The sequence below is a fragment of the Micromesistius poutassou genome (genome assembly GCF_964030765.1).
Source record: "Micromesistius poutassou genome assembly, chromosome: 4".
NCBI classification, from domain to species: domain Eukaryota; kingdom Metazoa; phylum Chordata; class Actinopteri; order Gadiformes; family Gadidae; genus Micromesistius; species Micromesistius poutassou.
In genome coordinates, this window is record NC_140274.1 from 19,565,974 (window position 1) to 19,578,567 (window position 12,594).

The 12,594-nt window shown below is 51.9% G+C and overlaps 1 protein-coding gene across 1 annotated transcript in view; it reads right to left on the reverse strand.

Moving 5' to 3' along the window:
• Positions 1-6,137: 6,137 nt before the first annotated feature.
• The window catches only part of LOC311342127 (leucine-rich repeat and fibronectin type III domain-containing protein 1-like protein), a gene marked incomplete at its 5' end in the record, with an annotated part of 28,391 nt that continues 21,934 nt past the window's right edge, over positions 6,138-12,594 (reverse strand). Inside the window, 4 exons of the mRNA XM_084466964.1 lie at positions 6,138-6,231; positions 9,553-9,819; positions 10,371-10,602; positions 12,550-12,594. The exon at positions 12,550-12,594 is cut by the window's right edge and continues 139 nt beyond it. Of these exons, the coding sequence (XP_084323090.1) occupies positions 9,698-9,819; positions 10,371-10,602; positions 12,550-12,594 (399 nt within the window). The 3' untranslated portion in view covers positions 6,138-6,231; positions 9,553-9,697. The remainder of the gene's footprint in view (positions 6,232-9,552; positions 9,820-10,370; positions 10,603-12,549) is intronic.

Below are 12,594 nucleotides of genomic sequence, written 5' to 3' on the forward strand. Positions count from 1 at the left end.
TGGTCTGTGTGTGTGTGTGTGTGTGTGTGTGTGTGTGTGTGTGTGTGTGTGTGTGTGCTTATGGACTGTGTGTGTGTGTGGGGGTGTGTGTGTGTGTGTGTGTGAGAGTGTTTGTGTGTGTGTGTTGTGTGTGTGTGTGTGTGTGTGTGTTTGTGTGTGTGTGTTTGTGTGTGTGTGTGTGTGTGTTTGTGAGTGTGCGAGTGTTTCTGGTGTGTGTGTGTGTGTGTGTGTTACCACTCCCTGTAAGCAGAGATGTTCTGATTGATGTGATGAAGACTTTTCTTTCAATCATCTTGTGTGTGTGTGTGTGTGTCTTTCTAGGTGTCTCATGAACATCAGAGGATGTTCATGAGACACCTAGAAAGACACACACACACACACACACACACACACACACACACACACACACACACACACACTAACACGTGACTGCTCCTTAAATACCACCAGTTAGAACGGACAGCTGGTCAGTTGGCGGGAAAAAAGAGGAGCAGCTGTGGGAGATAGAGAGAGAGAGAGAGAGAGAGAGAGAGAGAGAGAGAGAGAGAGAGAGAGAGAGAGAGAGAGAGAGGCAGAAAGAGACAAACGGCGGTAATATAATCCCCGCACTTGATTGGTCATTTAGTTAGTGGGCGTGGTCAGCTCTACAGACATGTAAATAGAACGCCTACTCTGTGTGTGTGTGTGTGTGTGTGAGAGAGAGAGAGAGAGAGAGAGAGAGAGAGAGAGAGAGAGAGAGAGAGAGAGAGAGAGAGAGAGAGAGAGAGAGAGAGAGAGATAACAACAGTCCGTTACTAAATTACCTCAGAAGCGTAACGAGAAAACCACAACGGAGGAAGAGAGAAAGAATGAGTGATATAAATCTGCAAGATTGTTTTTATATGGTTAACTTTACTTAAATTTTTTTTACTATTCTTAATAATACTAGAAGATGTACTGACAGTACTTGAAGATAGATGAGAGTAGTTTTCAGTGACTACAGTCCAACCTGCTTCGACAATAAAACATCTGATTCTCTGTGACGAAGCAGCGAGAGAGAGGAGGGGGAGAACGAGAAAGACTGAGAGGGTTAGACACAAACACACACACACACACACACGCACACACGCACACAAACACACACGCACACATGCACACACACACACACACACACATACGCACACACACACACGCACATGCACATGCACACGCACACGCACACGCACACACACACACACACACACACTCTGTCTGTCATAAGGGCTTCATTCACTGAAGTTTCAATGGGGTTAATTATCTGCTTTCTAATTGGCCAGAGGTCTCTGACTGCACGCACACACGCACGAACGCACGCACGCACGCACGCACGCACGCACGCACGCACGCACGCACGCACGCACGCACGCACGCACGCACGAATGCACGCACGCACGCATGCACTAGCAGGGGTCTTCCGTCCTGAAACATGTTACTGGTTAAACTTGTTAGATAAATGTGGGCTAAAAGAATCTGCATGTGGAACCAGCAACCAGGATGAAGAAACAGAACCGACGCGGATCTGGGATCTGCACTCTGAGACGTTCCTCTGAGACGTTCCTCTGGACGTTCCTCTGGACGTTTCTTGGCCTCTTATGAATAAAGTTTGATTTATGTTTCCTTAGTTCTGGGTTATTATGGGATAGATGTTCCTCTGTCACCGTCCAGAGGGAACATCTCAACGTTCCTCTCTCCTCCCGCGACAGAACCCTGGCCTCCCGTAGCAATGGGCCCCACTGCTGCCCGGCAACAGGCCCGTTGGCAGGGTTACGATGACCCCTGCCCCTTCACAGCTGCTCAGCCTCCCCGTCCCACAATACCTTGCAGCACGGAGCTCAGAGACCAGGAGGTCAAACAGCCAGCCCCCTGAGATGACCCTTTGTCTCTGAGGAGGAGGGGGAGGAGGAGAGAGGAGAAGAGAGGAGAGGGGAGGAGGAGAGGAAAGACGAGAGGAGGAGGAGGAGAGAGCGGGAGGAAGAGGAGAAAGGAGGAGGAGGAGGGGAGGTGGAGGAGGAAAGGAGGAGGAAGAGGAGAGAGGAAGAGGAGAGGGGAGATGACATAGGACAGGAGGAAGAGGGTGTGAGAGGAGTCTGTGCAGAGATGGACTCAGAGAGAGAGCTTCAGTGTTCTAATGAACCAGATATACATGTGTTATCATATTATCATCGTGTTATCATCATGTTATCAGCGTGTTATCATCATGTTATCATCATGTTATCATCATGTTATCATCGTGTCATTGTGTTATCATCATGTTATCATAGTGTTATCATCGTGTTATCATCATGTTATCATCGTGTCATCATCGTGTTATCATGTTATCATCATGTCATATTATCATTGTGTTATCATCATGTTATCATCATGTCATGTTATCATTGTGTTATCATCATGTTATCATCATGTTATCATTGTGTTAACATCGTGTTACCATTGTGTTGTCATCATGTTATCATCATGTTATCATCATGTTATCATCGTGTTATCATCATGTTATCATCATGTTATCATCGTGTTATCATCATGTTATCATCGTGTTATCATCATGTTATCATCATGTCATGTTATCAACATGTTATAATTGTGTTATCATGTTATCATGTTTTCATCATGTTAGACTCAAAATAAGTACTCAGCAAGGAAGTGTGTTTGAGAATGGTGTGTGTGTGTGTGTGTGTGTGTGTGTGTGTGTGTGTGTGAGAAAATGGTGTGTGTGAGAATGTTGTGTACATGTGTGTGTGTGTGTGTGTGTGTGTAAGAGAGAATGGTGTGTGTTTCAGAATGTTGTGTGTGTGAGAATGATGTGTGTGTGTGTGTGTGTGTGTGAGAAAAGTGTGTTATTTGGTGAATCAGCAAGTTGATGAAAGGATCCTGATTATTGATTGTTCTCGCCCCTCCTCCTCTTCTCTCTCTCCTCCTCTTCTCTCTCTCCTCCTCTTTTCCTTTTTCTTTCTTTAAATTGAATTATTATTGTGGGTTAGGGTTAGGGTTGTGGCTTACAGGATTACTTCTCTCTGCCTCCCACACATACGCACGCGCACACACACATGAACACGCACAAACACACAAACACACACACACACACACACACACACAAATACAACCCACTTTGCTAAACAGGATAACACAGAACTTCGCATTCTCTCCCCCTCCCTCCCCCCTCCCTCCCCCTCCCTCCCTCGGGACACCAGGGACTATAAAGTCACAGGAAAAACACATCTTCCTTCTACTCCATTTTGTTTCCATTTCCACAACAATGATGGACAGAAGGTTCTCACGCTGCAGTGATACACACACACACACACACACACCTCACACACACACACACACACACACACACACACACACACACACACACACACACACACACACACACACACACACATACGCACACGTGCACATGCACACACAAATGCAAACACACACACATACACACACACACGTGCACACACAAATGCAAACACACACACACACACACACAAATGCAAACACACACAGATGCACACACACGCAAAGACATGTAATTGTTATGTTGACGGTATCTGACAGCAGAGACAGTAGATAACACTACACTGGCTGCTTTCACTGACAGTAGAGACAGTAGATAACACTACACTGGCTGCTTTCACTGACAGTAGAGACAGTAGATAACACTACACTGGCTGCTTTCACTGACAGTAGAGACAGTAGATAACACTACACTGGCTGCTTTCACTGACAGTAGAGACAGTAGATAACACTACACTGTCTGCTTTCACTGACAGTAGAGACAGTAGATAACACTACACTGGCTGCTTTCACTGACAGTAGAGACAGTAGATAACACTACACTGGCTGCTTTCACTGACAGTAGAGACAAAATCTCAGTCTATTGCCTTCTCAACTAAATTTAATTCAATCCAAAAAAACCATCTCTTTGTCTCTCTCTCTCTCTCTCTCTCTCTCTCTCTCTCTCTCTCTCCCCAGAAAAAAAAAAGAGAGAGAGAGAGAGAGAGAGAGAGAGAGAGAGAGAGAGAGAGAGAGAGTCATCTAGTAACTCTCTCCTCCTCATCATGTAGTAACTCACTCCTCCTTATCATCTAGTAACTCTTTGTAATTAAATTGGTCCCCATCAGATTCTTGAAGGGATTCGAACTTCAGTGGCCGCTGGTGGCTGCGGTCCAAACCCAAACCAACACCAGTAAGCTGTTGGTTAGATGTGCTGAGCTGCGGACGGGACTCCACTCGAGAGCCAACAGCGCCACTGCTGCTCTCTGGCGGCGCACGAGGGAACTACAGCCACAGTGGCTGTCTCTTCTAATTATGAGCACAGACCCAAAAACTGCCCGTTATTTCCGAAACTATAGTCTTCGTTTCTCGTTATACAGATAGAAACTAGAGGAGATTAGATCAGGATATTTTCAAACGGTTATAAAGATCTCTTTGATTATTTTTCACATCTCGTTCCTTTGATCTCTTTGTTCCAGCTCCTCTCCCCACTCCCTCTCTTCGTCCCTGTTCCACTCTGGTGGCTCCTCCTGCTGGCTGGAAGCTTCACTCGGAGAACGAGAGCGTTCTGCGTGTAGCCATGAGGAACTTTAACCAAGTGAAGTGAAGTACAAAATATTAATTGCCAATTTGTTGAAGAAGGGGATTTTCAACCATGTTGAATAATACTCAAGCTAACATTGTATTACTCCCTCCTTCTCCCCCTGATCCGTCCATTCTTACCTCTCTCCCTCCCAACCTCTCCGTCCTTACCCTCCACCAATCCCCCTTCCATCCCTCCCCCATCCCTCCCTCGATTACTCCCCTCCCTCCATCTCTCTTTCCCTCCCTCTCCCCATTCCTCCCTCCTCTCTCCCTCCCTCCATCTCTCTCTCCCTCTCCCCATTCCTCCCTCCTCTCTTCCTCCCTCCTTCCTCTCTCCCTCTCCCATTCCTCCCTCCAACTCTCCTTTCTCTCCCTCCCTCCCTCCCTCCCTCCATCTCTCCTCTCTCTTCCTCCATCCCTCCCTCGTCTCTCTTCCTCCATCCCTCCCTCCTCTATCTCCCTCTCCCCCGTTCCTCCCTCCATTTCTCCCTCCTGCTCCTCCTCCTTAGCGTCTGGTTTGACCACCAGCAAGAGCGACGTCCCTCGACCCAAACACTCACCCGAGCCGACCAGCTCTTCAAGAAAAATACCTCTTTTATTTCTTTATAAATCCACATAGTCGTATCATCTATGAAAGCAGAAAATCCCCATGTTTGTATCTTGTACTTTTTTAACCTTATGGTGGTCGTTTCGTTCTGTTATATTCAAAGTAAGACATTGGTATGAAACCACAGGACTCCGATGTCACAACACAGACACTGCACACAGCAACATGACGCTGGGGGGGCCACGCCCGCCCCCCCCGCGGTACAAACGTCTTCATGAGGGGGGGGGGGGGGGGGGCACGCCCGCCCCCCCGCGGTACAAACGTCTTCATGAGGGGGGGGGGGGGGGGGGGAGGGGCTCCACAGAGCTGAACCACACACCGTCCTCATGGCTCTATCCTGGGACTGCCGGGGGGAGTGGTCCGGGGGGGGAGGGGGGGGAGTGGTCCAGGAGGGGGGCGGCGTGGTCCGTGGGGGAGGGGCGAGGGAGGACCTCGACCGGACGCTTCCGGGTCTCATCAGATCGGGACCGCGGAGGAGGAGGTGGGAGGACTTCAGAGGAGACGCAGCGCGGGGACGGACGGTAAAGTGCTCCAAGAGTTCGAGGTTCAGTTCATCTGTCGGTGCTTTGAGGCCAAAGGCCAAAGGTCAAAGGTCGGCCCCGGGGTCCACGGCGAGGAGAGGAGGGGAGGAGACCGGCTCCTGGGGGAGGACTGCAGGGGTCCTCCTCCTCCTCCTCCTCCTGATGTGAGGGGAGGGGACCCCCCCCGCCCCCCAAAGGTCCCCAGAGTGGGGTCAGGGGGGTCCCTCCCCCACCAGACCCGGACCAGGTGGACCACGTCCAGCCACACACTAGGAGCCCCCTGGCCCCACTGAGGTCCTCTTGCCCGTCCAGGCCACCCCGGCCTGCGGTGCGTCATGAGGTCACTTCCTGTCCAGGCGGCCTGGGGGTCATGTGATCACGTGTGGTCCTGGGAGGGGGCGTGGCTCGGCGGGGGGGGGGGGGTGAAGGGCTGGTCCTGGAGGAGGGGGGGGGGGGGGGGGGCCGTCGGGGGACCTCCTGCTGTCTGGTCTCAGGGAGTGGCCTGATGAGTCCCACCTGAGAGAGAGAGAGAGAGAGTCAGTACTGACACCTGATTGGCTGATTGGTGGACCCACGGAGGCACCCATTGGCTCCGGGTCATCGTGTCGTTCCTCGTTAATTAAAACAGTCAATAACAACAGAGTGAGTAACATCAGGAACACAGAGACGCAGAGAGAGGAGATATAGAGCAGGGGGGAGTGGAGGGGGAGAGAGGGGAGAGGGGAGAGAGGGGAGAGAGGGGTGGGGGAGAGGGGAGACTAGGGGGAGGGAAGAGGAGTGGAAGGAGGAGCGAGTCGACCAATCTGTCTTTTGTCGGCCCCACACACACATCACCATACCAGTCCACTGCTCTCGCTCTTCTTTCTCTCTCCCTTTCTGTCGGTCTGTCATAAATACATTTGTATATTTAGACAGACAGACAGACAGCCTGTCAGACAGATGGATATATGGACGTATCTATCTCTATGTCTGTGTATCCATCTCAAATGTTTCCAATACACAGAAACAAGAGAATCTGCCTTTTATTACTGACCACCAGGTGTCACTGTTGTACTGCCGTCTAAGTTGGTGCGGCTCTTCATTCGTCTACGAAATAGACTACACACGCACACGCACACACGTACACCCACCCACCCACACACACACACCCCACCCCACACACACACACACACACACACACTGAGTGTTGTATAGAATGAGGCAGAATACCTTGTGTATATGACAGGAGTATTGAATGTTGTATATATATTACTCCTGAGGGTGTGTGTATGTGTGTGTGTGTGTGTGTGTGTGTGTGTGTGTGTGTGTGTGTGTGTGTGTGTGTGTGTGTGAGTGAGTGAGTGAGTGAGTGAGTGAGTGTGTGTGTGAGTGAGTGTGTGTATGATTGAGGCTAATAGTGAACAATAACATCTGAAATTGTTTGCATAAAATCAATCAGAAATCCATCGGCTTTGATGGAGGGGATGATGGTGGGGGGAGGGGTGGAGGAGGGGAGGAGGGAGGAGGGAGGAGGGTGGAGGAGGGGATGATGGAGGTGTATCAGACAGAGCCCGTGTGTGAAGCAGAGAAGGTGTGCAGACAGTCCGAGAGTTTGACGGACAGGGATGAGATGAAGCTCTAGCACCCCCTGATCACAGACTGCCTCCAGCACCTCCTCAGCACCTCCTCTAGTCCAGAACCACACCTCTCTCTCCTCAGCACCACCTCTAGTCCAGAACCACACCTCTCTCTCCTCAGCACCACCTCTAGTCCAGAACCACACCTCTCTCTCCTCAGCACCACCTCTAGTCCAGAACCACACCTCTCTCTCCTCAGCACCACCTCTAGTCCAGAACCACACCTCTCTCTCCTCAGCACCACCTCTAGTCCAGAACCACACCTCTCTCTCTCTCCTCACCTCCTCTAGGCTTCCTCTCTATGCTCTCTCTCTCCTCACCTCCTCTAGGCCTCCTATACATGCTCTCTCTCTCTCCTCACCTCCTCTAAGCCTCCTCTCCTCTCTCCTCTCTCCACGTCGTATTCAGTTGAAGACTCTTTTCCAGATTTCCCCCTCATCCTTAATAGCCTGGTGATGAACGGCCTCCACTGGGCCGTCTCCTGTTAAACCAGCAGTCTGTGAGCCTCAGGACATGACTCATGTTCCAGCTCCTCTAGTGACCACCTGGAGGAAGGCTGCTCTCCACAGACCCGCCCTAGCACCTCCTCAAACGCTCTCCACAGACCCGCCCTAGCACCTCCTCAAACGCTCTCCACAGACCGGCCCGAGCACCTCCTCAAACGCTCTCCACAGACCGGCCCGAGCACCTCTTCAAACGCTCTCAAACGTCTGCTTCAAGGAGGACAGGGTCCCACTTCCTCCTCTGAGCCGGCGCTGGGGAGAAGACCCCCGGCCGAGGAACCCCCACGCCACGGGGGAGGGGAGGGGGGCGGGCTCCCAGCTGGAGGGGGGAGGGGGGCTCCCTGCTGGGAGGGGGGCTCCCAGAGATAAGACACAGCATCCCACTACAAAGCTAGTAGACCTCAAACCAAGAGGAGAGGAGGAGGGGAGGAGGGGAGGGGGAGGAGGAGAGAGAGAGGAGAGGAGAGGAGAGGGGGGAATGAGAGAAGAGAGGAGGTGGAGGAGAGGAGGGGGAGGAGGAGAGAGAGAGGAGGAGGAGGAGGAGGAGAGGAGGGGGGTGAGGGAAGAAAAGAGGAGAGGACAGGGAGGGAGGAGGAAGAGGATGATGAGAGACGAGAGGAGGGGAGAGGAGGTGAAGGAGGAGGAGGAGGGGAGGCAAAGAGTAGGAGGAATGCTACGACCTTGAAGAGAAGTCTAAGCAACAACATATAAACAAAGAGAGAGAGGGAAGGAGCGAGTGGGAGGGAGAGAGAGAGGGAGAGAGGGAGAGAGAGGGAGCGAGAGAGAGCGAGAGAGAGTGTGAGGAAGACAGCAGAGAAGAGGAGGCAGCAGAGATATCGCTCCTCTCTTGTAGTGATATCAGACAATTTCTTCCTCTTATGCCCGCCCCCTCCTTGAGTGACAGCAGGTGCATGGATGCTGTGTTCTGCTCACAGCAAACCACAGCACCCACAGCACCCTGACTGACGGCTCAGCAGTGGGTGTCGTTTTTGTAATTGATTTATCTGATCTATATTTGGTTAGGATCCTTTCTGGAGCGAGGTGTAAGGCGCGTCCGCAGCCATCCAAGGATTCACTCGAATGAATGAATGAATAGAAAGAAGAAGCCTTCATGGGCAGCCCTGTTGAAGCTACGTCCTGCATGGCTCACATCTTCTACAGCAGCGTTCAGACAGATTGAGGGCCTCTAGTGCTGCTCAGGGCACCGGCTCCCTCTCCGCTCTGCGGTTCAGTGTTAGGAGTCTCGTCTCTCTGGGGACGGCTGTCTTCCACAGAGAAGCACGGCCAGACTCAGGTCTGGTCTATCACACCCTGAGCTAGAGAAGATCCCTGGTGCCCTCACAGGGTCCTGGACCACTGAGCTCACCCACCCAGCAGCTGGTCTCTGGACTGGCTGCCAACGGTCCACAACGCCACAATGCCAGGCTGCTGACCAGACCAGGTCCAGCCGGAGAACTCACACCAGGAACAGGACCAGGACCAGGCTCTGCTCTGTACTGAACACACTCTGCTCTGTACTGAACACACTCTGATCTGGACTGAACACACTCTGCTCTGTACTGAACACACTCTGCTCTGTACTGAACACACTCTGCTCTGTACTGAACACACTCTGCTCTGTACTGAACACACTCTGCTCTGTACTGAACACACTCTGATCTGGACTGAACACACTCTGCTCTGTACTGAACACACTCTACGGGCTGCCGGAGACTCACCAGTGACAGGCGCCCGTCTTCATCCTAAGGTCGGCTTTGGCTTCAGGCACTGGCAGCAAATCAAAGAGAAGGGGGCGGGCGTTGGAGTATTGGTTGGGGTTTATTGATTGGTGGGTTGTGAGTTTGATTGTCCGTGGGTCGTGTGTTATTGAGAGATGGCGTCGTCGTTGTGGGCGGGGTTTAAATCCACCACGGTCGTCCCCCGGAGAGAAGACCCGCCCTCTGTTGCCATGGACGACGACGGCTGGTTTTTATTGCATCCGCCACCTGGGAGTGGAATACAGGGATGAGTCAGAATGGAACAGGGAGGAGTCAGAAGGAAACAGGGAGGAGTCAGAATGGAACAGGGAGGAGTCAGAAGGAAACAGGGAGGAGTCAGAAGGAAACAGGGAGGAGTCAGAAGGGAACGGGGAGGAGTCAGAAGGAAACAGGGAGGAGTCAGAAGGGAACAGGGAGGAGTCAGAAGGGAACAGGGAGGAGTCAGAAGGAAACAGGGAGGAGTCATAAGGAAACGGGAGGAGTCAGAACAGAACAGGGAGGAGTCAGAACAGAACGGGGAGGGGTAAGAGGGCAAAAGGGAGGGGTCAGAGGGGAACAGGGAGGAGCCAGAACTGAACAGGGAGGAGTCTGAATGGAAAAGGGAGGAGCCAGAACAGAAAAGGGAGGAGTCAGAAGGAAACAGGGAGGAGTCAGAAGGCAAAGGGGAGGAGTCATAACGGAACAGGGAGGAGTCAGAAGGGAAAAGGGAGGGGTCAGAAGGGAAAAGGGAGGGGTCAGAAGGGGGACCACCACAGTGCTGAGGTGCTGGATCTACAGACCTGGTCCCGGGGCGGAGGAGGAGCCGGTGGGGGGCAGAGCGAGCCCGCTGGCGGCCCCGGCCGGCCCCCCGCCCCCGTTGGTCTGGGAGCACACGTTGCTATGGCGTGAGGCCGACTTCTGCTTGTAGTGGTTGCTATGGAGCTTGTACTTCATCAGCAGGATGAAGATGAAGACGAGGACCGAGGCCACGATGATCCCCCCGATGATGATGATCATAGTGCCCCCCAGGAACTACACACACACACACACACACACACACACACACACACACACGTTAGAGGGACAGGTTAACTTCTGACGCAAACCTTTCCAGTGGCCATTGTTGTGGTTTGCATGTTGACAATGAAGACATATGCATAGATAGATAACCAGACAGGCAGATAGATGGACAGGCAGACAGGTGGACAGGCAGACATACAGATAGAGGCAGAGAGATAGAGGGACAGGCAGACAGACAGATAGAGGCAGAGAGATAGAGGGACAGACAGACAGACAGGTGAACAGGCAAACAGACACAGATGCAGAGATAGATGACTTCTAGTGACACATGACGTTTACTCAGTCTGTCCTTGGATCGTTTGCACTTTAAGCTAAGTATGTAGCAGGCTAGCCTCAAATAATAAATTTGAGATACTTGAAAATTAAGTTTCTGAAACACATTATTGTGACTAATTGTCTCTGACCGATTAATCTTGAAAAGCAGGACAATTTTCTTCTTGTTTGGAAATGAATAATAAATTACAAATCAGAGTCAACAGTTAAGGGAAAACCTAATTAATTAGATTCCATTAACTTCAACAATCCCCAGACCAATTAAACCATTAAACGTAAAAAATAATTATACTAGAGGCATTAGTATTCTGCAAAGTATAAAGTGTGAAACATTATATTATTACCAAAAATGTGATGTAACAAAGGTCCAAAAGTTGATCCTTAGTTTTTTAAACCGTCTCTCTCTCCATCTGCTTCCTGACCCACTATGTTTAGATATTAGTGCTGCCAAATTAACGCATTAATCTTTGCGTTCATTTTGAAATAATTAACACGTTAAAAAGATTTAACAAGATTTAAGGCAGCTTTGTTGACTTCCTGTGGCGGCTGCCCTCTGACCTCCTAGGACCTCCTAGGACACAGCCTCAGTATGAGGAACAGAGGGGGGGAGGCAGGGACACAGGCTCCTGGTTGGAGAACCGTATGCAGTCCTGGCTTACTCCACCGATGGTCTCCTTACTCCATGGTCTCGTCTGGCCTGGAGGGGAGGTCCTGACACAAAGGGGCGTGGCTACAGCGTAAGAGGGCGGCGTCCCCCTGCTCTAGTGTGGAGTTCTCCCTCCCTACGGGATGACTGTGGCAATGGAAGGGGTGGGGCTGTAACACAAAGGGGCGTGGCTACAGTGTAAGGGGCGTGTCCACCTGGTCTGGTGTGGAGTGACATTGGAAAGGGGCGTGGCTACAGCGTAAGGGGCGTGTCCACCTGGTCTGGTGTGGAGTGACATTGGAAAGGGGCATGGCTACAGTGTAAGGGGCGTGTCCACCTGGTCTGGTGTGGAGTGACATTGGAAAGGGGCGTGGCTACAGCGTAAGGGGCATGTCCCACCTGGTCTGGTGTGGAGTGACATTGGAAAGGGGCGTGGCTACAGTGTAAGGGGCGTGTCCACCTGGTCTGGTGTGGAGTGACATTGGAAAGGGGCGCGGCTACAGCGTAAGGGGCGTGTCCACCTGGTCTGGTGTGGAGTGACATTGGAAATGGGAGGTGTTGTAATTCAAAGGGGCGTGGCTACGGTGAAAGGGGGTGCGTCCACCTGGTCTGAAATTGGAAATGGGAGGTGGTGTAACACAAAGGGGCGTGGCTACGGTGTAAGGGGCGTGCCCACCTGGTCTGGTGTGGAGTGACATTGAAAGAGGTGTGGCTACAGTGTAAGAGGCGTGGCTACAGTGTAAGGGGCGTGCCCACCTGGTCTGGTGTGGAGTGACATTGGAAAGAGGTGTGGGCTACAGTGTAAGAGGCGTGGCTACAGTGTAAGGGGCAGTGCCCACCTGGTCCGGTGTGGAGTGACATTGGAAAGAGGCGTGGCTACAGTGTAAGAGGCGTGGCTACAGTGTAAGAGGCGTGGCTACAGTGTACGGGGCATGGCTACAGTGTAAGAGGCGTGGCTACAGTGTACGGGGCGCGCCCACCTGGTCCCGGATGGAATGGCAGCGGCCGTACTCGGCCTCGGTGCT